This window comes from Lonchura striata, chromosome 2, assembly GCF_046129695.1.
Source record: "Lonchura striata isolate bLonStr1 chromosome 2, bLonStr1.mat, whole genome shotgun sequence".
Lineage (NCBI taxonomy): Eukaryota > Metazoa > Chordata > Aves > Passeriformes > Estrildidae > Lonchura > Lonchura striata.
Window position 1 is genome coordinate 14,919,621 of NC_134604.1, and position 27,182 is coordinate 14,946,802.

Here is a 27,182-nt window from a genome sequence, read left to right on the forward strand (position 1 = left end):
GGGCTATTCCATGGGTGTCCACTGTGAGGTTTCTTGTACCTCATATAAATCATACATCAGGCAAGTTTTAGATTCAGCAGTTCATCTCTTTGCATCAGTTCTTATGACCATTTAAACAGATGCCATCTGTTGATTCGAACAGAAATGTGTAGTTGGAAAGACTGCTTAGGGAAGCCAAGTTTAAATTTAGTTTTGCACAAGATCTCTTTCCAGGTGAGAGAGCCTCTGGAGAAAGGCCAGGGTCTGCCACCATCAATGTGTACCCAGAAACCTGACAAAGAAATAGCAAGGGTGATTATTTGCAGTAGGGGTGTGTGGTGAAATTTGTGAGGAGCATGTGGAACATCAAATTGGTGCTGGGGAGGTTTAAAAATTCAGCTAAAATAGTGGGCACGTGATTGAGAACTGAATGTATGTCTAATTTCAAGTGTAATAATTAAAAAAAATTATTAGTAAAAATTGGTGCTCAAACCAAATAAAGTGATCTCAGCAGCAATAAAAAGGACTTCTATAGTATAATATATATGTTTCTATAATTAGCAGGACAAAACACCTGATAAATTAATTATTAATTTGATTGTTAATTTAATAGGCAAACTGAAGATACATTGCACATGTAGTGTAGATTAGTTGTCAACTGAAGTAATACTGTAGGATTTTGAACTTGCACAATGAAGTAATATATGAAAGAGGAATTGTGAGAAATGCTGTTTGAAGAGAGTTCCTGATATTGTAGTCTGCCTGTTGACACTTGCAGCCAAATAATCTCTGAGAGAACAGCTCATGGTGAATGCACAAGTATTGATGGCTGATATTTTAATGCAAAAATGAGGGAAATTTAAGAATAAACTCAGGTGACTTATTTAAAATTGTACCTCTGCTACGGGTATCTACTATCCATCAGCAAAAACTGCTTGACAAACAAGTAGCTGTCCATACTCTGCTATTTAGAAGGATGCTATAGATTTTCAGATTCTTAAAAAAAAAAATAAAAATTTATTGAAGAATAATCATAATAAATACCTTATATGGCTTCCCCCCTCCTGATGAGGCAAAGAGGAATCCAAAGGGAGGTCTGGTTTTCAATGTCTTTCTGCTGGATTAGGAGGATTTCAGCTCCAGCTTTGTCAGTTTGCTGTCTGTACTCTCCTTCTGAAATAGCAGTCTGTGTTTTTTTCTCTCTACAGTGGTCATGTCCTGGTTAGCAAATAAGGAGGAGAGGCAGTGGCGTGGCTTGGGAAGCACTATCTGATGTCATGTGGAATTACCTTTTCTCAAGCTAATGAAATACAAGTACACAAGGAATTGTTTGGAATACCCTGATCTGTTTTTCCTGATGGTGATTAACAAGCTGATAAAGCTCAAGTAATACCAGTGAATGCTTTTATTTCCAAATTTGCAACACTTTCTGTGATTGCATGATGTAGGATGAATGTCTCTGCAGGTCGGACTTCATGAGCCAGTGAGCCACCACAGCAGCACCTCTGCCTCCCCCTTCTCCCTGTTTATCAACTTCTGCACTACTTAGACACCTCTATGGCCTGATAAAATAGTGCCAAAAAGCCACATGAAGCCCCAAAAATAGAGGAATTGTGGAATTTCCACTCCCCTCTTTGGAAAGAGACAATTGTTAGGCTGACTGGCCAACCTGGGAAGTTGTAGTCCCTGGACACTTTCTGAAATGTGCAGAAGGGCAAGGACCTCTGTTCTTACAGACATCACCACTTGGTCACCTGCTTTTGAGTGGCCTTAAGTGTTCCTAAAAATGGGGAGAAAATGCCATTCTCAAAGTAAGTGGGAGTGGGGAGGAAGAGGAATGCTGGAGAGACTGTATGAATTGGATTTCTAAAATCTGCAAGACAAGGCAGCTTGCATTTAGTAATTTAGACTGACTGGAAAGAAACCTCTCTAATTTGTTGATTTTATGTGTTTGTTGATGTTGTTAAATCTTAAGTGACCAAGGAAGCTGCAGAGAGGGAGTGGAAAAATGAGTGAGTCAATAATGTCAAAAAATGGGGCAGTTTTATTTTAAAAGCTGGAGGTCAGTTGCACTCGCTTGAGTAACTAGATAATTTTATTTGCTGATAGACAATTTTTGGTCAATAAAAATAATCTAATGTCAATTCATACAATTTTCTGGGGTAGGAGAGAAAGTCTTTTCAGATGAATTTGCTGTAAGGCTTTTCAGTTCTTGTTAAGATTAAAGCTCTGTTTTGTAATTGTATTGATAAAATGCACTCTTTTATAATGTATCTGATTTAGAATGGCTTACTTCATTGATTACCAAATTAAAGTGATACAAAATCAATAGTAACACATACTAAAAGGATTAAGGACAGGACAACTGAAAAATTTCAATACAGTTGTTAATGGAAAGTCAAAATCTACTGGCTGAGTCTTTTTCTTCAACAAGCGCTTTCCGTATCTGCCAGTGATCAGGAAGAAGTATGGAAGCTTTAGTGCTGAAGTTTTCATTGGATGCAAATATTGGTGGAGCTGCTACTGTCAGGTCCATTACTGCAAAGGGGTCTAAGTCACCAGTTTTTTTCTGGGAACTTACCCATGTATTTTAATTCAGCTAAATACAGTGTCTGCTAAACACCTAGCAAAAAAAAAGATATAGGTTTTACTTTTGGTAGAGGAACTTGTGGAAACACATGCACTCTAAAAATTAATTGAATTGTGATGAATTAAGAGTCAGGAAATGGCTTTTGGAATGAGGTAATATCTATGATAACACAATACTTGAGTTACAAATATGGCTGAGTCTAACCTTATGGTGCTACTAGGAAATTTTGTAACATCAGGAGAATTGCTAACAAAGCCAGAGATGTGAAGGATTCAGAATGTGAAAAGCTTGTCAAACGGAATTTAAAATTCAGAATCTTTGGTTACACCAAGTTTGACCTAGTGAACAGTGACTTGCTCACTGAGTGTAAGGGGTCTTATGCTTAAGGGAGCCTCTTTAACCAGCCCAAGGTGCACAGAAAGATCCAGTTGCTGGAAACTGATGCTGGTGATTTCAGTCTTAGGGCATGCCTTATAAAAAATGAACTGCCAGTTAACAGCTGAAGCTAAGAAAATGGTTTATAGCTCTGCCTATTAGAGTGTGTTAATGAGACTGTTGTTAATCTCATCCATCACCTGGAAGTTGAAGCTGAAGTTACACAGGAGGTGCTCAACGGCCTCCTTTTATTACAGAAATGTTGTGTTTTTCTCCAGGTCTCATCAGAAGGCAAAACCTTCACTCCTTCCTATTAGCTTCTCCCTTCCCCTCCATCCCCTATTTAAGCTGTTCATAAGCAAGTACCATGGAGAGTTGGTCAAATGACATTTGAATTGCATATGGGCAATTTCAGTGCAAGTTTGTCCTCAGCATGCAACGAATATCATGAAAGGAACCACAGCAGAGATAAGAGCTGTAGAGGACAGAATCAATATCTACTTAAATCTTCTATATTTTTGAGATGTACAAAACTTGCTTCGTTGTTGGTGTAAGGGATACATGTGAGTGAGAGCAGAGAGCATATGTGTATGTGCTTGGGTAAATTTGCATTTAGAGTGACTCTTCCTTAGCACCTGACATTAAATATTTATTTGTTATAGCAGTATTAGCTGGTATTACTACTAATTCTTTCAAAATTGCATGTTCACTTGCAGTGTAAAATCTCTCAATTTTTCAGCCTCTCAGGTTCCAGACTGTGCCAGTTGTATGCCCCTTTTATTTCTCCCTGTAAAATGTGCAAATTTGCTTGCATGACAGACTGAGTGCCTTCAGTTTTGAAGTCTTTGGCTTTTATTAATATGCAGTGGACTGTCAATGTTAATATGGTGTAGTTCTTACAGGGTAAATTATACTGGTGTATAGGGGAATACTATTTTTTTTCTTCCTTCTAATGTTTCTCTTGCTCAGTGGTTGTGCCCTGCTAAAGCTTTGTGTGTTTCCCTGGTCATTTTAATGCCACCAGCTCAGCTGTTTCTTTGAAGTGCTGCTGATTAGAAAAAGAAAAGAAATCTGAAGGCAGAAAAGGTAGAGAAGAAAACCAAAAGTACTTAAGCAAATGAGAAGCTTTCAAGTTAGTGATGGATGCAAGTTAGTTACCATAGGTGGGATAATGGGAAGAGCTCATAGGTGTACAGTGTCTTATATATGTTATGGAGGAGTACAATTTATAGCTAATGTCCAATATGTGCATTGAACTGCTCCTGTTTGTTTATATTTCCCCTTTCCCAAAATGTACATTCTCATATGGGACAACTGGCATAATGATGGCCTCTTGTGAAGTTACAGGCTGAATGTTCCTGGGTAAGCTTGCCATGACCTCCTTGAAGAATAAGGATCACTGGGACATGGGTATGCCAGGTAAAAGAACAGACATTTTGTAAAGTCAGCACAAACAGGAGTGACTGATACTGAGTCTGCTTCTTATCAGTCTCCTGCTCTTTTGGGGACTGATAAGCATCATGTTGTTAGTTTTACTTAACCAAATTTCCAAAGGAAAGAGAGGTTTGTGTTATGTCTTTCTACTTTTCCTTTCCAGTCTCCCTCAAAACCGTTGTCCAATTTTAACCAAATTGAACAGATGTTTCAATGATCCTAAGTTCCTGTTGAACAAGAGATAAGGTCCTGAGTTTATGTGCAGTTAATATAGGGATTCCTAATGCTTCATCTATGAGATCTTTTATGTTACAATTTTTCATGGAAATAGCTGCTGTATTTTCATGTTCAACAAGTAGTCAAAAAGCCAATCAAATGCTAGGACTTAACAAGAAAAGATCAGAGTGCAAAGCCATATAAGAAAAAATAGCATTGTGCCACAATCCATTAGTGCTTCTTTCTCTTAGGTACTAGACTGTGCAGCTCTTCTCCTCAGACATTAAAAAAATACTAGAAAAGCAGCATTAGGAATTATTTTATGGAATCATATACATTTTTAATGGACAACTGTGTAGACTGTTGTCATCCTAGAAAATAGAGATAAGGGAGGGATATGGCAGTGAAGTATCATGGAGAGGGAATAGAAGCTTACAGTTCATGGATTCTTATTGTGCAAGAAGTAGGGGACATTAAAGTGGTGCTAATAGAAAATAGATTCAAAGCAAAATAGAGAAGAATGTTCTTTATTGTATGATTAGACTGTAGGACTACTTGCTGCAGGCTGGTTCTTCAAAGTTTGCAGGGCTTCAACAGGATGTTAGTGCAGATCCATGGCAGAGAAAAATCTGTTGAGGTTACTTCATGTTTAGCAACATCCTCTGCTCCAAAAAGTCTTTGATTTGTAATTGGGGATGGGAGAGGGTGGGCAGTGTCTTAGGTACCATCTGTGTTCCTGCTTCCCAAGAGCCATAGGATATTAGCAGGGATGCTTGGGCCCATCCTTTCCCCTAAGCCTGTAGGGGCTGCTCTTACCTGAAACCTCAGTCTGAGGAAAGGAGAGATTCCTTGTGGCTGTGCCAAAGGAAAAACAGGGAAAGCCTCCTTACCTGTATGGCTTTTCTGGTGGATTGACCATCCAGTACATATATGGGACCAGTCAGTCTGCTCCAGGTTCCAAAGCAGCCCCAGTGCCTTGTCCCTGGTTGTTTAGCCAGCTGGTATGGAATTGGTGAGAAATGATATGGAAATGGTATGGAAACAGTGAGAAGGCTGGGGTGAAGGGCTGCACACTAAAGTAGTGAGCTGTGCGTGCAGGATGCAGAAAGGCATGGAATTAATAGAAGGGGGATCTGTGTTTGTAGGTAAGGAACAAAGGGCAGGTTTTGTATGGAATGAACAGGTGTTTGTCAGTCACAGTAACTTTGTACTTCTACACTGCGACCTAGAAAGCTGGTACAGAAAGAGTACAGTAAAAATTTGAAATATTACAAAGCACTTGTTAGAGAGGTACTGTCTTGTGGAAGTCTTATAACTTGTCCAGAAGGATTTGAGTTTCTGACTTTTCTCTTGCAGCTATGTTTTTTCTTGATGGCAAGGTACAGAATGACAGGCATTTTCCAAATGCTGTGGTGTTTCTTAAACGTCAGTTCCTTGCAGCAGGAAAGAGAAGCCATTTCCTTTGCAGGCATCACCTCTTCTAAATAACAAATATTCACTTTACATGCTGAGCAATTGCTGGTCTAGGAACATATCCAGAGGTTTATTTTCCTGTGTTAATCAAGGAAAAATGGATGTGCTTTTTAGTAGATGTTTCCTTTACGAGATGCGGTAATTGGTGTTTCACTTGCTGAGTGTTTAAACTCTGTAGCCAATATGAAGCAGATACAACCTCTTTCTCGTGGCCAGCTGTGCAAGTTGCTATGGGAACTCGGTGGGGACTATCTGCAGATTACTGCTCTGGGGACCACACCTGGTTTATTTGCATTCAATTTAAGTTGGGGAAAATTCAAAAGAAGAAAAGAGGAGTGTAGACTCGCCGGTAGGCAGGCAAAAAAGGGCTTGTCGTTTTGAGACTGTGACATTGGATGGAAAAGATGGTTGGCTTGTATTCACGCTTCTTGCAGGCTCATGCAGGGCTCTGAATTTTGTAACCTTTTTACATGCATTTCACCAGTGTTGTGAGGCTTGTTGGAAATAGAATGTCACAGAGGATTTTTTTTCAATTTGCCTCTGACTTAGTAAAATCCCATAGAATTTGCTAACTTTCTCTGCATTTTTAATGAGTAATCTCTGATGGTGAGGGATTGTGAAAGCAATGTGGAATACAGGTCCTTCTTTTGAAATGGCATGTTAGATCAACTCAGTGCAGTATTAAAATGTCAGTGCAATATTGAGTGTTGCTGGAGAGCTTAGCTTGAGGGGGTTTTTCTGAATACTGAATTGCTCTTCTTTCAGTGGTGACTGACTTCCTAAGAAGGCTGGGGAATGATTTTCATTCAAGTCAGCAGTGGTGGTCAGTTGGCAGCTCTTGGGCTGCTTGTGGCTGGATTTTTGGGGATGATGGTATCCTGGCACTTAAGGGCTTTACTTTTTTCCTTACTTGTTTATTCTCACTACAGCAACAGATCAGGATTGGACAAAAGCGATGAAAACAGCACTGTATACTGACATGCTCTTTATGTTATTTCTTCCACTGGATTGGCACTGTTGTACTTTTCTGCAGGAAAACAGAACACGTAAACTGTTTTCAGAACAGTAGGCTTAGAAGGTTTGAGAAATCTGAGATCACTGCCATATTTTAAAAAACCCTAATATAAACATATATATACTGTTTATAATATAGTATACACTATATACTATATTTATGTAGTGTCCTATATAAAACATAAAATATGCAGAAATATATATGTTATATTTAGTATCTAAAGTATATATGTTTATATATCAAGTATATAATATTTTATATATATATATATGTATATGAAAAATTCTGAGGGTTAATGTGTGGTTGCTTGTAAACAGCTTCATTTATGATCTGTTTTTAATGTCACCAGAGCTGTGGTGTCCCTTGAGAATTCCAGTTTTCTGCCTGCAATTCTAGATCAGCCTACAGGGGTTTTATGTAGAGGTCTCAGACATTTATGAGGTGTACTTGTTTAATTTCTGTAGATTGGTCTACTGTGACATCTTAGGGTTATTAGTAGTTATTTTAAAATTCTTATGCGAGCAGTTCTTGAATTTGGGGTTTAGTGCTCTAAGCTGGGTCTGTGCTAAACTACTTACTTGTATAATTCTATTTGTTACTCTGCTGCTGCTTCTGTCAGTCAACAACTCCTCATTTCCTTTACTTTCAAAACCTTGCAATTCTAATGACTTCTTCAATGCATCTGATGAAAGTAAGTGATTCTGTAGTTAAATTTTATGGTGTAGGAATCACATTTCCATGTTTGAGCATGGAAATGGCCTGTGTGAGACCAAAGTATTCTCCAGTGTGGCATTGGTGGGATATATGCATATATAAGTGTACTTGATAAAAGTTGTCAGCATTAGTGCTGAGAGTCAGTATCCCAAAGAGGAAATAAATAGTTGTTGTGAGATTTTAGTTTTTCATTTCTTCTGTTTGTCACACAATTTTCATGACAGAATTCAGAAGATGGATGTGAAACACAGGAGTGGGCTGAAACTGTAGACAGTGAAAGTTTTAAGGCAATATTCCTGCTAGAACCATCTTTCCCATTTGTTTGTTTCTGTGTCCTTGCTACCTTTGTGTTTCACCAGGTTAAACATTTCTCCTTCTTGGACTAAAAAACAGCTTTGGGTCAGTATTTCTACTGGCACATGTAGTAGTTTTAAGGCAGACCAACTCTCTTATGGAGTTGTGTAAGAGGCAGCAGGGCAGCAATGCTGCTTTTTGCTGCCTCAGCATTCATGGCCTATGGTTGTGGTCCTGACAGAGCCCTAAATTAAGTGTCCTGGTTTTAATTTTTGACTTCTCAGTGGAAAAAAAATTCAAATGTGCATATGTGAGACTTGTGTTTTATTGAGGAATGGGCAAGAATTTAAGTATTCTGGGCATCACTTTTGAAGATTTCTAGTTAGGCCTTTTGACCTAATTTTTTCAATTGTCTTCTTTTAATCAGTAATTTTTAAGTAGATCATGACTTCTTTTCTTTTGTTTTGTTTTGAGAGGAGTCTGTACCTGTTAAGTGAATAGTTCCAATCAAAATAAGTTACAAAAAGTGAGGCAGTGTGGAAAAGTTCACCTCTTCTCTGATTTGCTAGAAAACGAAACAAGACATTCCTGTCTTCAGTGGTGTGTCCATGGGCCTGCAAATACAATGTGCATGTCTTCCCAGCAAATCCTCTGCAAACACAGCCACAGGTGTCAGTCATGCTGCCCTTCAGCATTGTTTCTAGTAAACCCCTTCTAGTGATTATTTCCTGGAAAAGCTGATCAATGCCTTTTCTGCTTTAGCACAGCATAGGTGCTAAAACAGGCAAAACCAGGCTTGTGAACATCTCGTGGAAAAGCTCATGTAGGTCGTACTTTATAGGTGTAGTTATGCTGTGGTTCTCACTTTCTGCTGTTCCTAAATTATTGTAAATTAAAGACCCAGGTGCCCAAGCACTCCATATTATTTTTTTCCCCTGGCTGATAGCAAATACAGTCTTATGTTAGCTCTGAGCAGCCAAAATGATAGATTCTTGGATACGTGTGCTGATGGATGTAATCAGTGTCTGCAGTGTGAATAACTCTGTTTCTTTCTTCAGATCTTGCATCTGGCAATTTTTTGTTCAATTTGTAACATACAAAGCAGCTTGTCTGGAATTTGGCCTTTTCCTCTTTTGAGATCAAATAATTTAAGCTTCAGAAAGAAGCATTCTCATGACATGTCTTGTGGTTCCTACAGGTGTTAATAGTGTCTGGATCAGTGTGCTGAGGGCATTAAAGCAATATCCTTCCGTGGATTTGAGATAGTTATTAAGGTAGAGAGAGCAAAAGCAGTTCCTGCAAAGCCCTGCAACTTCAATTCATAGGATGTACTGCAGAGATTTTGCATGTGCTTTTTGCTATTAATTTGTTTGTCAAACACTCTAATTAGCTAACTAGAGCTAAATACTATCCGTGCTGTTGGTATTGATGAATCCAGTTGGCTCCAGCAGGACTCATTGTGAGCTTAAACCCGTGACTTTGATTTATGTGTTTTCAGAGTGACCTGTAGTGTAGTTAATGACAAGTGGTGTGGAGGCTCTGGGATTTCAGCAGTGCTGTGTGGTTAAGTCACACACTGAATTAGTCTTGTCTTTGTAGAGCCCCTGTTCATCAAGCTAGACTAGTAATTGCTACTTTGGCAAACTGGAAAACAGGGAAACAGCATGTTGGCATAAGGCATTATGTTATGATTTACAGGTGAGTTTGAAAATAACATTTTTAAGCTTTGAGGGCCTGTCTCTGTTATGTGAGTGGACACAGGGAGGCAAAATTAATGCTTTTGGAATGCACAAACAGTGATGCTTCCAGGCTGTAATAATTCATACAGCTGCTAAAATAAATATTTATGTTCAATATTTGAGCTTGGCATAAGTACTCTTCTGTGTCAGGGCAAGTCAATTGTGTTGTGATTTGCATATTAGATAATATTTATTTTTCTGAAATATTTGGTATTTTTAGTGTGTATTGCAATAAGTGTTTGAAACTACCTTCATTGCTTGGTGTTTTGGCAGTATGAACTGCATTTAACTTTCCCATTAAAATGTGTGCACAATTTCAGTAGCATAGTGGGGAAGACACATTCTCATAAATGTCATTTGTGGGAAAAAATGACCCCACTTTAGGTGCAGGAGGTATGTGAGGATTGGCTGGTGTTCCCTGCCAGGGGAAATTTGGCGTCACCCCATTCCTCATGGGGCTGGTGCCTGGTGGTGCTCCAGGTTCTCCAGCTGCCCCAAGATGCAGCATCCATAAAATCTTGCTAGCTTTCCATGAGGCTGTTTTTGAGTTGTTTGGGGGAAGGGGGAAGATAGGGAGGAGGGGAAGTAATATGGCCTTTTTTTTCCCTCTCAGTACTGCTATAACATAGACATGCACCCTTAAATCCCTTTTTTCCTAATTCTGATAAATGTTGAAGTTTTACTGATCTTGTTCTCCAGCCCTCCCTTGTGTTTTGTTCATGTAACTTCACATCAGTCTTCTTTTCAGACTTTATTTTGTCCTGCAGTCCTTTTTTGAAAAGCAATGTGAGGCATGCAAGCCCTGTAAATGTAATAAAATACAAGAGGTGTTAACTAATAGACAAAATACATCTACCCAAGGTGCTCTGTACTTGTTAGTACTTGTGGAGTATTTTGGATTTGACAAACCAATAATTTTAAAGGAGAATGAGACCCATATAAGTGGACAAAAATCCAAAACAGGTGTTTCCCATAGCCACATTTTAAGACATTTTTGTGTGTGTTTTTTAAAACTTCTGCTTAAGTTTTCATATTACTTCTGATATACAAATTTACTAGAACAATGATATGTAGTGGTATTGAACCATACCTGAAGTGTGGTGGAATCAGCATGATTTGTTCATGTTGTATGCTAACTTCAAATTAAATTGGAAGGAGGTGAATGCCCTGAAGACAATAAAATGTGCTAATGTGCAGCAGCTCTGTGGCAGGTAGAACATGGTAGTTAAACACAAATTGGTTTTCAAAGGTGTGACACTTCACGTTGGTTTTTGAATTGAGTTCCTGGAGTCAGTGCTTATGGTGCATGTAAATAAACAAAAACCACTAAAAACAACACAAAAGAAAAAGTCTCAAGCCGTCATGAAATAGGCATGAAAACCGTGAAAACATAATGAGTGGAAGGAGAACTTAATTCAGGACATGTAAAGAGCTAACTTTTGCTGCTCTTTAAAATATTCCATCATTTCTAAGTAAATGTTATGACAATAATATTTACTTAGACAACAAGAATTGACTGCACTGGATTTGTAGCCTTTGTTATTGAAAAGAAAACTTTGAACAGGATGGAAGAAAAACTTATGTAAATATCATATGGGTGCTTTCTTATGTGCTATGGGTTGAAGGCATTAAGGGGAGGGCAAAGTGTTCAGATGATACACCTGAGTGGCACAATTAGCTGTGAGTTTCAAATAAGTCTATTTGCTTGTGGAAGTTATAATTCTGTATTTTTTGAATAAGGGTATTTATTTTATTTTCTCTCATCATATCACTGCCCCCCTTTTTCTTTCCCTCCTTGTGTGATGGTATTGTAAATTTGTTATGAACACAGTTTTATTTCTCTGAAAAAAAGACTTAATCCATGGTAGTTTCTACCTTCTGTGGACAAGAATAAGTTGCATTAAAAACCAAACCCATAAACAAACCCTTTTATATTAATGTATCAGGTGCTAACAAGTATCCGCTGTCCTGCACTGATAAGATACATTAGCATTCCTGCTTAGCTCTCCACATGCTTAATTTCCTTCCAAAATGTACACAAAGGAATTTTGAAAGGCATTTTGTGTCATTGAAAGTTTTAAAGGATAGTTATGATTTGAGTTTGTGAGAAGTAAAATTAGATGTAGATTAAAATTCCAATTCATAGCAATTGCCTAATGACCAGTAAGTCTAAACCAGGCCAATTTTATTTGACTTTTCCAGACAACTGCTCTTTTTGGCTTTCAGAGCTAACTCACCAATTTTCAGATAAAATCAATTCTGTTAGCCACAGTCAAAGGTGGTGGCTAAAATTAGTTAGCTTGCAGCCCTAGCTATGAACAGACTGCTGTCTGTCCATAATTACTCTAAGAGGATTGTGCCAACTTTAATAACAGTTTATTTTGTTGAAGTGTGTGATTTTTACAATTTTTTAAATAACACATTGGAGTTCTGTTTTTTGAAATTTTTGTTAGGTTTTGTTTGGGTGGTTGGAGACTTGGAAATATGTAGTACCTTCAAGGTAGAATGTCCTAGGCATTGATACACTAATGAAGGCAGCATGCTAATGTTTCAGCTAATGCTGTATTTCCTTTCCCTGTATTTTGTATTCCATTTGTATGTATTCCTTTGCACTCTACTCCAAGTACACTGTTTAAAAGGGAAATAATGAGTTGGCTTATTGGGTAATCACCAAGTGTGGCCCTGAAGTTTGCAAAGGTCATGCTTGTCACTGAGCTGGATAGGGCAGAAATTTCTTAGCTGTCATGGAGGCCATGTAGTAAATGACATTTTAGTAATATATGGAAACACATCCATATAAAAAAAACCAAGAGTTGCATAGTCTACAGGTAAAAATGATGTTCCCTTTCCAAAAACAGTGGTATTAAGGAACCAGGTACTGTCATTATAACTGAATAAAGAAAGTGATATATTCATGGGGCAGACTGCAAAAGAAGACATTCATTTGAAGTGGTATGGTGTGGAAAATACATAGAAAGTGACAAAAAGAAGTGAATGGGGTAGAAAGAGTCTCCTGAAATGTTATCTGCAGGTTCCAAAGTGTCTGGCGAAAGAAAATCTGCTTTTGTCATACCTGGCTCCATGATAGTTCCTTTGATTTTAAGGAAGAGTTTGAATAAGAATGGGGGGGGGGGGCAGAGGGGGGAGGAAATAATTATGTAAAAACTGCAGAATTGGCTGAAGAGGAGAAACGAGAGACACATTTTTTGAGATATCTGTAGTTTTATGGGATATTTCAAGCTTTTTACTTATCACAAGGTGCAGCATTTTCTCTTCTGAGAGGTGTCTTTGGAGGAAAAATGAAACTGTGAACAAAGCCCAGAGTGCTGTTTTGCTTAAACATGAGTACTAGAAGTATGTCCTTGGATCAGGGTGTTAAGTAACTTTTAATGACTAGCCATAAAGAAAAGAATGTGCAGTGTTGTGGCAGAACCTAAAGAGAACATTAAACGAATGTGTATTCCACCACTGGTTTTGGAGCAGAGTGATAGTCACCATTCTTCTCCAGACATTTTCCATTTTCCTATTTTACTGCAGCAGAGATTAAAAGATTGACAATGGTAAATTTAAACAAACAAACAAACAACAACAAAAAAAAACAACAGAGCCAAACAAAAAGTGGCTGCCCCATCCCTAGAAGTGTTCATAGCCAGGCTGGATGGGGCTTTGAGCAACCTGGTCTAGTGAAAGTTGTCCCTGACCAGAGTAGGGAGCTGGACCTGTGTGATCATTAAAGTCCCTTCCAACTCAAACCATTCTATGATTCTATGAGCTTAGATAAAAGATAAGATAATAAAATTGCCAAAGAATGAAGAACTCACTGAAAGAACAATTTGGTTTGGATTTTTTGTGGTGTTTGGTTTTGGTTGGTTTGGGGAGCGTTTTTCTTTGGTTGGGTTTTTGTTGGCCAGTTGTTAATTTGACAGGTCAACACATAATTTTTTAGTTCAATTAGGCTGTTAGTGGATGTTGCAGCTCCAGTGGGGGTTTGTGTGGGGGTTGGTGTTTGTGAGGCAGATCAGCCATGGCCACGCAGTGCGCGATGCTAACGGTCAGGTCACTTCCTGCCCCCTGGGGCTGCACCTGTGTTCCACCAGCCCAGCGCCCTCGGTCTGAGGAGAGCACTGCTGTCCTGCTCTGCTGCTGCCTCAGCTCAGCCCCTTGCTTTCTCAAGTGCTTGGTTTGTTCCACCAGTGCTGTCCAGGCTCTTCCGATAAAGCAAACGGATTATCTCCCAGTGCATTCCAAAAGTATGTATGCAGGAGTGAAGTTTACTGAAGGTCTGCGAACCATGAATGTGTGCCTCAGAGGTCTCAGTGGGACATATGAGTGAGTGGAAAACCAGGTTGGAAACAAGGTATTAGGAAAACCTATTCAGCACGTGCAGTTGTCTCCTTGTAGTAGGGAGCACCTTCTCCCTCTCTTGCAATCTTTTTCAAGTGTAGATCACTTATGTTAAATATATAGCTGGGAACATCTTGTGTTAAGTAGAGATATGAACCTGAACAGAAGAAGAGGTCAAGCGTGGAAATAAATTCCAGTCAGTACTGGATGATTGAGAAGTCCCTTTTCTCTCACTCCCTCTTGTTTGTAGAGGTGGTGCTTGAATTCACTTGAGAAATGAGGAGAAGAAAAGTACAGCTATGGTATTTTTAAAGGAAAAACAACTTACTCTTTAAATTCACATTAGCACCTGGAAGTGGGTGGCTCAACCCTGTAATCATCTGCATCATCACACTACTTTTTCCTGACCAGATTATGGAGTAATAAATTTTGTGATTGTCGCATCATGCTTGAATTTTTATACAAATGTTCTTGCTGTTTAGGACACAAGTTTTTGAGTGGCCAACAAACTATCTGAAATGGTTTAATAGAACATCATAGTTAGCCCACTTACTTCTCTGGACCACTTTTGGAAAAGAAGATTGATTTCTCCATAGACCAAAGCCTCTTCTCAGTTCTCCAGTGCTCCAGTGTACTTTTGTGGTCACAGCAGCAGGCACGTTCTGGTTATCACCAAGTGGTTCAAAGATGCAGCGTGGGTGTGACGTGCCCCTTTGAAAAACCATAGCTCTGCAAATAAGCTTTCTTTAGCCATATTGTGTGCATGCTTGAAGGGATTAGTAATAGATTTTTGGTTTTTTTCTTGGAAGTCACTGGAAAGCAAAAGACTAAATCTATTTTGATTTCACTCGGGATAGATTAATGGGTGTCAAATGTTACACAATACTTGACATATCCACTGCTGCTAAGTTGGCCGTGGCAAAGGGATTACCCGATAATGAATCACCAAGCTCTTTAGCCGTTTAAAGGGAATCGTGCCACTTCCTTGCCCTGGCAGGACTCTCTTCCCTGCCTGGGACCTTGCTGAGACAGTGCGTGTTCGCATGTGGAAAACTCCACGCAGATGCGCAAGCACCGGCTTGACAGCTTTGTGTTCAGCTTCTACCTTGCTAATTGTTTTCGTGGGATTATTTGGATTGTGTGGAAAGCTTTTTCCAAATCCCCTTTATTACTGATGTTATTGTTGCCAGCAGGAATAAGATTAAAGGTGCTTAAGTCTGTAGAGTTGTTTCTAATTTGTACGTGTCATTTCAGTGGCATTTGAACAGAACTCTGTCTCTTCCCCTCCCTGATCCCCTGTGGTACTGTGCTTGAGTTAGGGCTGAGAAGCCAAGCTATTGGAAGAAAATTCATTTTGTTCCCTAATTATTATGCTGGCACTCGGGAGATAATTTTTCCCTTCATGCACTGCCAATTAATATGCAAATGAGCTGATAAATATTTATACCGTGATTTAAATTATGCAGGGAGCGCTTTCAGTGTACTCTGCAAATGAATTGTTCATGGACTTCAAAGTGCTGGCTGCTGTGCTAACGAGAGGAGATTTGCATAAGGCCCTAATCAGGCGCATACTGATTAAGCTTCATTATGGAAACTGCCAGCTGCAATCTTTGTTTCTATTTTATTACAAAAAGGGGAACTTTTCACGCTTCAGTCGCCTTGACAATGTCAGACACAGCTAGTAGGAGAGACTAAAACTCCACACAGCAACTGAAGTTTCCCTGTTCGGTTGAAGATTGCTATGGTGTAACTGAAGTTGTATTTCTCCCCCCACCTCCCCACTCCCTTTCATGTTCAGTCAGAGCAGTAGTGTAGATTTGATAGAAATTGCCATTCTCCCGTTCCTTGGACTATCTGAACCTGTAGAGGATACCACAGCAATGCTGGACTGCAGCGACTACGTTCTAGGTGGGTACCAGCTCAGCTCTTTCTTATGGTCACCGAGGCTGGGAGATTGACTATGCATAGTGGCTTAATCACATATGCAGAAGGTATTTGTGGGGCTGAAGCTCACCAGTGAATCGGCAGCAAATAGCTGCCTGCTAGGTGGATAGCTCGATCTGTACCAGGGAAATACATGCTTTGGTTTGTTTGTTTGTTTTCCCTCTTTTCCCTTGCTCCAGGAGAATTCGTTTCCTCTACACAGGCTTGGGTGATATTAATTCAGACCTTTTGCTTTTAGGATTTCAGTCTGAGAAGCATTTGCCTTCTAACAAACACTGGGCTTGACTTGCATATCTGTGTGTTATGCATTTTAAGGCATTAAAATGAATGAGAGGGAGCATAAGTGTTGAAAGAATTTAGTAACTGTATTGAACCATTCCACAACAGAATGTATGTTATGTGTGTGTATTTTTAATATAGCAAGGTTCTTCGTGTGTAATAGAAAATAAGGGGGAGTGCACAGTGGTTGCCATTGATACGGTTGCAAGCTGTGCTTAAGGTTACTGGGATAATATATTTCCTGCGCTGAGATTCCATCAGGACTGCGGAACAGACATGCCATAATTCCTTCTTTTTGTCTTTTAAAGTTATTTATAGTAATGGATCATCTCAATTTTACAATAGGTTTTATTTCTTTTCAAGGCTTTTCCCCCCAAAAGCTCAATGTATATATATATATTTTTTTTATTAGTATTATTTTCATTCCAATCATATAAGTTCATATAAGAACATATATCTCTAAGTAAAAGGATATTTTTTTTAATGCTAAATTTTAAAGCAGACGTTTGAGTATGTTTGTTTCTGAATATGATGTGGTTTTTGAAAATTAATTTCTAAATAATTCTTGTCATGTTTTCACTCACATTAAACTTTGTTTCTCCCGTGCATATAAATGAATAATTTTTGCTGGTGCACATGGAATATTAGGCAGTTCCGCTTTTACTTTGGGTGAAAGAAAACAGTTAATGTTATATAACATGTTAAGATTTTTCTTTGCTTTGCCAGCTGTGTGCAGTCATTATAACACTTCAGGCTGGTCCGGTGTCCACTGCTGAATGCCTTTGGAAATATTCCTGAGGGTGTGTGAAAGGCTGGCACAGCACTGCCTGGCGACACCTCAGCCCTGCTAGCAGAGTAGCAGCATGGAATGTATTCACTCCTGAGAGTTTGATTTCAATCATGCACCTGCTGCTTTCGATCCTTCCTTCTGGGGAGTTTGTTTTTAGATAATGTTGGCAGAAGTTGTAGCCCAGGGCCTTTATTTAAAACCCAAGGAAGATCTAAAGGAAGAAAAAAAGGTGAAGGCATTAAGGCTTGGGGTTTTTTAAGCCCACTTCATTTGTTTATTCTTTTAAGTTTGAAGCAGAAATTGCATGAGCACATACAAACCAAGCAGCCTTTTTATTCGACATAGAATGAATCAGTAGGTTGAGTATCCCGCGGATATGAGCCTGTTTTGCTGGTAGCAGTTTTGTGCTTCAGATGGATGTCATACCATTTGCAATGGAAATAGCTGTATTGTTCTTGATGCTTTACATGCAGAAGGCTCACAGATTGAACAAGAAATAGTCAGCTGGTGAAATAATGGATGCTATCCTTCGCTTGAACCTGAGCACTACCAGAAAGATGTTTCTTCTTCTAACTTGCTGCTTTTTTCAATAGCAATGTTTGAGGTCTTTGTTAAGGATGGACCTTTACAATAAAATATTCTTCATTTAGACAGGCTTTTGGTAGTTAAGTAAACTTTGTGTATGTCTAGTACTAAAAAACCTATTCTGGAAGGATATTTTGCAGCATAGCCTGACAGAAAAACGTGTCCTGGCTTGCTTTTTGGAAAGAGGTCTGTACAGTTATAACTTCGTGTGACTGAGCAAACTTGCTCATCATGTAGGAAGGCTTCTTGTGTGAGCTTCCTCATAGGACAGAACAGTGACTGCCCTGCTTGAGTTCTGGGCACAGGACAGCTGTGTCCCCCCTCTGGGTTTAGTTTGCTTTGCTTATTCTATCATTAGTAGCCTGCACCTTGGCTCTAATACTTCAATTCCTGCAACAGACGTGGTTCAGCAAATGGATTCCATCTTTCTGAGAGACAACTTTCTCAACCTGTGCTCTTCCCTTTTGTGGTCAGTTGTATCTTGAGTTCAAGCTATTCTTCTGCTCTGGGCTTAAAATTACATCCTGTGTCCAGTAGCCTTATGAGTTAGCCTGGTTTCCACAACAAAATGTATTTGACTTGTAAGAACTCTTTGCTCATTTTCCTGTTGGATGAGGGAGGACTCTTCATATTTGTGTCCAAAGCAAAGGACTCCCATTCGGTCTTCCCTAAAGTGAAATTTCAGTAGTCATCTGTGTGTAAAGGAATGAATGAATACTGCTTATCAAAAGCATGTTGCCTATAATCACTGTAAGCATCAAACCACATTTTGTTGCCTCAAATCATTCTAGGTGTGCTGTTGCCACAACAATAAACTCAATTTGAGATATATGCAATGTCTAGATAGAAATATGGATCTCTCAGCAGAGAGGGCTAAATCAAGAGCAGACATTTCTGTATAGTCAGTAGAACCCATGTTCTGTTTCTAGAGTGTGAAACATGCCATCCATATGTGGAAAATGACAAAATAAGGAGCTTGGAAGCTATAGGTTCTGTACTTGTAACCTTAGCAGAATTCTTGTTTTTCAAGACTGAATTTGTAGCTTGAATGTGCTAAGCAGAGGTTGTGAAAAACGGCGCCAAACTTCCTCAGGTGTGGGCCAACAGCACTCAGCTGCACTCTCCTCATTCCCTCCCCCTTTCAAAAAACAGTTTAACACATCCGCCTTTATACCAAGGGTATCACTGATAGTCCAGATCTCTTTTACATGTGGCTGAACATTTGAAAGATTTAAGAATAGGCACAGGAACTTTCTGAGAAGAGTTGAGGCTCTGGAGATGTTGCATTAGCTTGTCAGGGGAGGTTTTGTGGTTGTTACAGTCCTCTGGATTTTCAAGGCTCTATTGGGTTCAACTGCCACAGTTGTTCGTGTAGAAAATTATATTAGTTTTAAAATACTGATCGCAGAATCATCAAATGATTTGGTTTGGGAGGGACCTTAAAGATTATCCAGTTTCAACCCTCCAAGCCCCCTACCATGGGCAGGGATACCTTGCTCTAGATCAGGTTCCTCAGAACTCCATCCAAACTGGCCTTAAAATCTTTCAGGATGGGGCATCCATCACATATCTGGGCAACCTGTTCCAGTGTCTCACCACCCTCACAGTAAGAATTTCTTACTAATATCCAGTCCAAACTTGCCCTCTTTCAGTTTAAAGCCATTCTCCCCTGTCACTGAATGCCCTTCTAAAAATTCTCTCCAGCTCTCTTGCAGGCTTTTTTAGGTATTGGGAGGCTGCTGTAAAGCCTTCATGGAGTCTTCTCCAGGCTCTACAACCCAACTCTTTCAGCCTTTCCCCATGGCTGAGGTGCAGCAGCCCATCTTGGTGGCCTCTGAACTCATTCCAACAGGTCCCTGTCTTTCCTGTGCACTGGTAGTAGCAGGTGATGTCACATGGCAATACTCCTTCTCATTTCCAGCTTTCATGGGCTGCCAAGCAGTCTTGGACATTCTTGGAACTGTCTGGGGGAAAGATGCAGCACAGTTAATGCTGCTCCTGTATTCTTCTTCAGCCTACTGGTATTTTGGAAATCACTGCTTTGATGAAAGTACATGACAGAGGTAACCTTTTAAGCACCTAGCGAGAGAATATCCTGGAGTAAAGGGTTCATTTTAAGCTCATTGAACTTGCTTTTAGCTCATTATGGGAATGGAAGAGAGTGCTCTCAAGGATTTGCTTACACTTCACTTTATGAGCTGTTCTGTCTTGAGATTCTTTTTGTAATTTTAGTTTGTGATAATGTGACACACTGGGGTCGGTGGCAAGGAATGAGGAGGTAATAAGCTGGAGAGCTGATGCTGTACACAGAACATCTGTATAGATTCCTATATAAGGAAACTATATTCTGTCTGCCATCTGGAGAGGCCCTCTGCATTGCACTGTATTCAGCTGACAGGCTTTGAAACCAGGAGCAGACTTTTCAATACATTCATCCAGAGGGAGAAAGAAGAGGAATTATTTTATATTTGTATGGTTTTGCCTGAATATATAGGAAATATAAAATAACTTAATGTCACTGACATTCCAGTAAAATAGAAATGCAGTATTAGGAAAATGGCATACATTTAATTATAATGACTGAATTTCCTTTCTTTTGTTGGGGTGGGGCAGGGGGAATAAACACAAGAATAATATAGGCCACGATGGTCAGACTTAATGTTTTTGAATCTTGGTGTAATCATTGTTCCTTCTTCCCCCCATTCTTCTTTTTCTTCTATGACTTTCATTGTATTGAAAATTAAGTTTCTACCTATCACTGCCCTCCAGCATGGTGTGTTTTATTCCCTTAATACCATGTTTTCACATATGGGAATAATGTCATAGAAAATTTTGAAATAATATTTATCTGGAAGATTCAATATTGTGTTCTGGTTTTAGTTGTTCTTTTTTTGTGTGTGTTATAAATCTGAATTAGGGTAAAGTACATAGGAAATTTCTGCTGTTCTGTACTTCCCTTGAACAAAAAGGTATGAATAGATTTGGGGATTTTTTTGCTGTATCGTTTTATCTTTCTTTCTGTTTTCATGCAGACTCAAGAATGAACAATCCGTCAGAAACCAGTAAACCATCGATGGAGAGTGGGGACGGGAACACAGGTAGGAAATGATCAATTGGTGCACAGATATATTCTGGTGGAATTGAATGGATATTAAAAGCAAAATTTCTTTACTTATTTAGTGGGATTTCAAAAACCCACAAAACTAAACAAATAAAAACCTACACCCTTTGATTTTAGAGAAGCTGGGAATACTTTTGTTATTAACCCTATTGCATGTGGGGCATTATTCATACCTACTTTATTGGAGCACCATCCACATTCCTTATATAAGATTTCCCTTCCTCACTTTTCTATCTGTAATGTTTCTGATACTACAGAAGCTCTGGTGGCACTAGCTCTCCATAAATAGTCTCATTTTTTCCTGGCAGAGCGTACCTTTGGCACTTCTAACTTCGTTTATTTTTGGGTTGAAATTTTCCCTGGCAGATGTGGGCCACTGCCTGATCCTGTTTCCGTTTTAGATTTCATTCAAACTGTCACAACAGTTCTCAAGAACAAGTCAAATGGAGAAAGCACAATATTTCAAAATTTTTAAAAATTTTAGTCAGCTTTTCTGTAATTTCTTAGTGGGTTAGAACAGAACATTGAATTTTGGTTGGGATTCTGTCAGGGCCAATCTGCTGTTTGGCATACTCTTAAGATGTGACCAAATTCTAAGCCATTAAAGAAATTCATTGAACCACTGTAACTTAATCATGCTATCTCATGTTTTAATTCCTTTCTGGAGGTAATACAATGTTCATTCTGAAAGCCAAGTAAGCAAAATTCTGAATGGAAAGTAAGTAGTTTAACCTAGCTTAGAATCTTTTCTCAGCTCAGAATAGCGTTTGGGAAGAGAAAATTCTGATGAGAGGGAACTTGTTGTTTTGAGAGAAGTCTGATTACCTTGTATGAGGGAAACAAGTTTTCTTCTTCATGGTTTGATAATAAGAGTTTTATTTTAAACTGGAGTTGTGGTGAAGTTTTTAATATTATTTTTAAGATGATCTATTTGATATTATTTTTCTGAGAGGTTGGATTTTTTCTGCCAATATATGAGTTCAGTGAAAAGGAGTTCTTCCTGCTTATTAACGTGTGTTTTGTTGCTGGCATCTCAGGTTTTATAATTGTCATTGTATTTTAATGGGAGAGGTATCAATTATTTTGCTGCACAGAAGTGTTTAAGAAGGGTTTAAGATGATATGAAACATTATTTCAAAAGCATATGGGCCGTAAATATTTCATGATCATAAACAGCATCAAGGGAACAATGGTTTTAAATATCCGTGTGGATGCCTTGTAGCTGGAGAATGTGTGTAAACTTCTGAGAAAATTCAGATTTCCTCCCTTGTGGGACCATAGTTCCCTGCATGTGCTTTCTCCAGAGTGCATTCCCAACACACTTCTCCCAGTTCAACTTTAGCAGCTTCACTTCAGCTGAGCTGGTGAGGAGGAGGATTTGTTTTATTCAAAGGTAATCAGTCAATTATCACAGGAGCATTGCATCTGCTTCAGCAGAACTCAGCTCTCTTAGGCAAATATTTCATCACTGTGAAGGTGGGAGTCATGGCATAAAATGGATGGATTGTAAAGCTGCATGTAGGTCCTTTCATGTTAAAAGGGGATACAATGACTGTATTTTTTTATACTCTATCATTAAAGTTAGTTATTATGGAAGTTTGACTCTGACTGGTGTTTAAAACTTTTGGAATTTTGCTTCTTTAATTTAAATGCTTCCAGTCTTTCCTTTCAGTTTTGTGTCCTGATTTTTAAATTATATGAACTAAAGTAATCTAGAATTTTTGAGGACTCTCTGTTCTGCAGTCATTGCTTTGTTTTAAAACATAGTGCTCCTAAACCCCTGGAGGTAGTGATTGATGGCATTTGTGATGTTCTTTGGGAACTCAAACATCAGTTGTATTAGTCAACTTGGCAGATGTTAGACTCTGAAAGGAATACTCACAGAATGTAATTTTAGGCTTCTGATCGGGGTACTTAGATTATGGTTCTGGGCTCAGTGCATACTTGAGTGAAAAGAAGTCAGCTTTCAGCTTGGATGCTGAGGTACTGGAAGTGCCATTGATTTTCTGTCAGTGCCTGTGCTCCCCAGATAATGCCTGATGATGATTTTTATAAACACTCAGAGTTCTTATTTTTGTAACTTCCTCTAACTGTCTGCTTTCCAGTGACATTTGTAAATCACTTGAGTCTGCTGTGTAAACACTAATAGTCTATCTTTTAAATTTCAGTGGATGCTTGTTTGGGTCATTCCTGTTTTAAACTGTAGTGAGATAATGCTTGAAAATGTTAAGAGAAATTACTGTAGAGCGTGAATTTATATTTGGCAGAGCTGGTGTTCTCAGGAAAAAAAAAACAGTTACCACTGGTTAAAGATGACAATATCAGCAGTTCTCTGAGCAATCAGCTAAGTTTAATGGAAATTAACAAACTTGGGTTTTTTATTTTGAGCTCTGGCTATTTAAGAAACATTGTAAAGTCCCCTAATTATATTGGTCACAATACAGTGCCTGAAATATGTTATGACTTTAAATTTTTTGTGCTAACTGGACTTTCCTTTTAAGCATCTGAAAAACCAACCTGTATTTCAGACCAATTAAAAAAAAACAACCAAAACATATGAGTACAGGAGCTGTTGGATGGCTGTTTCCTTAAGAACATGTATTGAACAACTAGTCATCAGTATTGCACAGTTAGAGGAATCTTTGCCAGGCTTCAGTTGTGGGCAGACAGTCTACATAGACAGTATCTGCTGGAGAAAGAAGTAGGAAAAATATCTTACCTTACAGAAAATGGACAGCCCATTTGATCTCCTTTTTATAGGCAATGTAAAATTTTCCAAAACAGCTCAACTTTCTTGTTTGTTTAATACATCTTCTCTTGTAAGAGCTGTGTGAATGCAGAACTGTGAAAGCCAAGGTTATAATGACTATGAAAACTGTACTATTATGACATTTGTTGACATAGCAGCAAAATAATAATTATTGTAAGTGTAGTATTTGGAAGGATTCTAAGGATACTTGTTTGCATTGCTTCATTTCCAAAGATTGATTTTCCAGTTTCCATAAGAAGGAAGTCTGTAGGAGAGAGACCGTGAACTATTCTTCAACTGCTAAAATTGGGCAATTATCAATGCTGAATTTGGTATTAGGAAATGTGGATAGGGAAACAACAATTTCGGAGTATTGGGGGTATGTCTGTCTTTCAGCAGAGAGGGGGAGAGAGAGGTGAGCTGGGAAAATATAGTGCTGTGAGATGTCTTCCAGAGCACAGTGCAGATACCCACTCCAGCTGGTTTTGAAATTTTCCTTCTCCTTGGTTGCCTTCCCTTCCTGAGTTCTTTCTTGCACCTTACTCCACATCTCCCCTGATCTGGAGTTCCTCACTCCTCTTCCTTTCTAATGCAGTTTACAAACTCAGGCTGAAGTCTGATGATTATAATCTGTAATTTCGAGAGTAAATTGTTCTCCTGACTGCAGGTATGATGTTACCTTGCCTGCTCTGCTTTGTCATGCCTTTACCCTCTGCAGGTACAATTCCAAAATGCCATAAAATAATCCATGTTCAGTATCTGCTGTTCTTTTCCTTTCCTTGGAGTAGTACTCTGTTAGTCTTCATCCAAACCAGTTCTGCGAAGTACCTGAGCACGTGGCTGAATTTATGCCAGATTTTAAACATGCTTGGGTTACATGGACTTTGACTGTAAGAGTGAAATTCCATCCCATTGCTGTCTGGGGGTGGAGCACCCAGACCAAAACAAACTGCTGGTGAACCACCAGGAGGAGCAGGACAGGGAGGATGGAGCTGCAACCAAGAAGAAAGGAGAGATGGGACATGGAAAGTTCTCACTCTTTTTGGGCTGTTTTTGGTGTTAGCGAGCTCTAGCAGTTGTGGAAGTTGGGATGAAGATGGAAAATAGATTAATACCCAGGACTGTTAAAATAATGATACATTTGATTGTATCTGCCATGTCTGTTAATCATCACAGGGTTTTGTATTTAACTCTTACCTTGAGCAAAAGTGGCATTCTAGTCCTTTCTGTCCTTACAATGTGCTCAACTTCTGCTTCTGACAGCTCCTATCAGATTTCTTGGATTCCATGGGAGTGATGCCACATCCTTCTGAGCACCTTAAAAGCAAGTTCTCTCATATGCTGTGCTCACTTCATCTTCCTTGCTCTTCTTCAAAAGACATGGGCATCCTGTGATAAATGCAAGCAGCCAGGGTAGCATTCTTTCCAAAATTAAGGCTGCATCCAGATGGGAAGAGACATTGTGCCTCCAAAACCAAAGAGAGTTTAAGATGCAAGTAGTAGAACAGAGAGTAAACAGGTGTGATGTGGATTTTTTTCACCCAGAATTTAGTTTTGGGAGGCCTGAGGAGAGTGAGTTGATGTCTCTCAAGACTGAATTTAAAGAAAACGTTGTTTTCTCTCAGTGCCTGTCTAAGGTGTTTGTTGGGAGCCATGAAGATTTTAAGCTCAGTCTTAGAGCTTGCTTTGTTCTAAATGATCACCTAAGAGGCTTGTTTCAGATTTCCTTAAAAGAGTCAGCAGAACTGCTAACTGGAGCATTTCTTCTGCACACTTGCACAGTAATGCTCTTTTAACATGGTATCATGATTTTTTGAGGCTCTTTTTGGAAGATAGTTAACTAGAACATCATCACCTATTTACCTAAGGTGAGGCCTGCAGCTGATTATCTCAGAAACAGATAATTTTTTTAACCCCCACAAGTTTCCTCTTGGAATGAGGAGTATTTGCCCTCCAGAAGGTTTTCGTACCTTATTTTTTTCACTCCCTGACCATTGAAAAGTAATTCAAAACCTTTGATTAAATGAGGAGGTGGTAGGTTGTTTCTTTGACTTATGGTAGCTATTTGTCAGGAATTATTTTCATATATTTAGCCAACTACTTTTTCATTCCCTTTGTATCTCTACATGGAGATAATTCTGAAGTCTACTGGAAAGAACGAAGATAGGTAAAATTCTTCTGGTTCTTTCCAGCAGACCTTATATTCCATTCTTTGGAGAAAGGCAACCAAGTTGCATCCCTTCAGGAGCAATACAGACCAGTGAGAGTCCTTATATTCACATTGAATTGGAATTTTAGACTAATTAAGAAAAATAATTTGATGCAGTTTAAAATTGGAATATTTTTAACACATTTGTGGGTCTTTGGCTGCATGTATGTCTCTTAAGTTTGTAAACCTTGGCCCAAAGCATAGAATTGAAAACTTGGAAGTCAACCAAATCTTCCCACACAGAACCCTCACCAAAGATGCATCAAAGGACCACCTTAGATATACTTTACATGGATGGTAGAAAGTTTGATATTATGTCAGTGTTTAATTGAACTGTGGCTCAGTCTTTGGAGATGTTACCTGTGTAAGCTGTTTGCAGGTCAAAATCACAGTGTGAGGTATTGGACAGTCTATTTTACTAATCACATTTTATGCCTGCTTGCTGTTGCAGGTATTTCCAAGGAATAGCCACCACCTGTTGTTGTTCAACAACTGTGACTCTTTAGCTCAGTAGATAACCTAGGTTTTTATGGCAGAGAATGTAGATGATGGAATGAATTTTGAAGTAGGAGCTACTATGCACACCTGCCTGTGGGCACTAAACAAAATCTGATTGTCATGATGAATAAACATGCAAGTCTAGAGCTGGTTTTGCTTCATTTCAGTCACGCAATTTTAAAGATTGCATCATCTGTTCTAGAAATTCCCTGCAGCCCAACACACTTGGAGTATCCCTTCCTGTTATTAGCCATTGTGGGTAGAAAAACATTTGTTTTTTTCTTTTCACACACAGATTATTTAGTGATAATTGGGGGGTTTTCATGTCTTCCAAGCAGTTGAAGAAAAGATTGCAAAAATGTAGGAAAATAACTAGGTTTTAGTTACATGAGAGTAAGTGAAGAAGCAGAGGCAAGCCCAGGCAGTTATCTTATCTAATGAGACCTGTGAACAAACTTCTACAGAAATGTAGAGGGGTCATTTCTGAAAAGAGCAAAACTGTGGCCCATAACTGCTGTATATAGATGGGATTTCTGTTTTTATCAAATGTTATTTTACCTGTCTTTTAGGGAAGGTGCCTTTTTTATGAACCTTGCTGTTGGCACTTTCTGAACTAAAAGTTAGTCTTCAGCTATTGGATAGAGGGTGCATGGAGAATGGAAACACAGTTTAATCATAGCAGCAAGCACCCATTTGGTTCTCAAACTGTGTAGAGAGTGATGGGATAGTAGTGTACATAGAAAAACACGGGTCATAGAATTGTTTAGGTTGGAGAAGCCCTTTAAGATCATCAAGTCCAACTGTTAATGCTGCCAAGTCCCCCATTAAACCATG

The 27,182-nt window shown here is 38.9% G+C and overlaps 1 protein-coding gene across 7 annotated transcripts in view; it reads left to right on the plus strand.

Annotated features, from left to right (window-relative positions):
* Positions 1-27,182, plus strand: part of POU2F1 (POU class 2 homeobox 1) — a 101,910-nt gene that overhangs the window by 39,499 nt on the left and 35,229 nt on the right. For 6 of the 7 annotated variants that reach the window (XM_021550164.3, XM_021550165.3, XM_021550167.3 and 3 more), the window contains exons 1-2: positions 15,843-16,081; positions 20,804-20,869. In XM_021550164.3, coding sequence (XP_021405839.1) covers positions 15,964-16,081; positions 20,804-20,869 — 184 coding nt within the window. In that variant the 5' untranslated portion in view covers positions 15,843-15,963. Of the gene's footprint in view, positions 1-15,842; positions 16,082-20,803; positions 20,870-27,182 lie in introns of those variants that run through there. The other variant, XM_021550166.3, reaches the window with a different exon arrangement.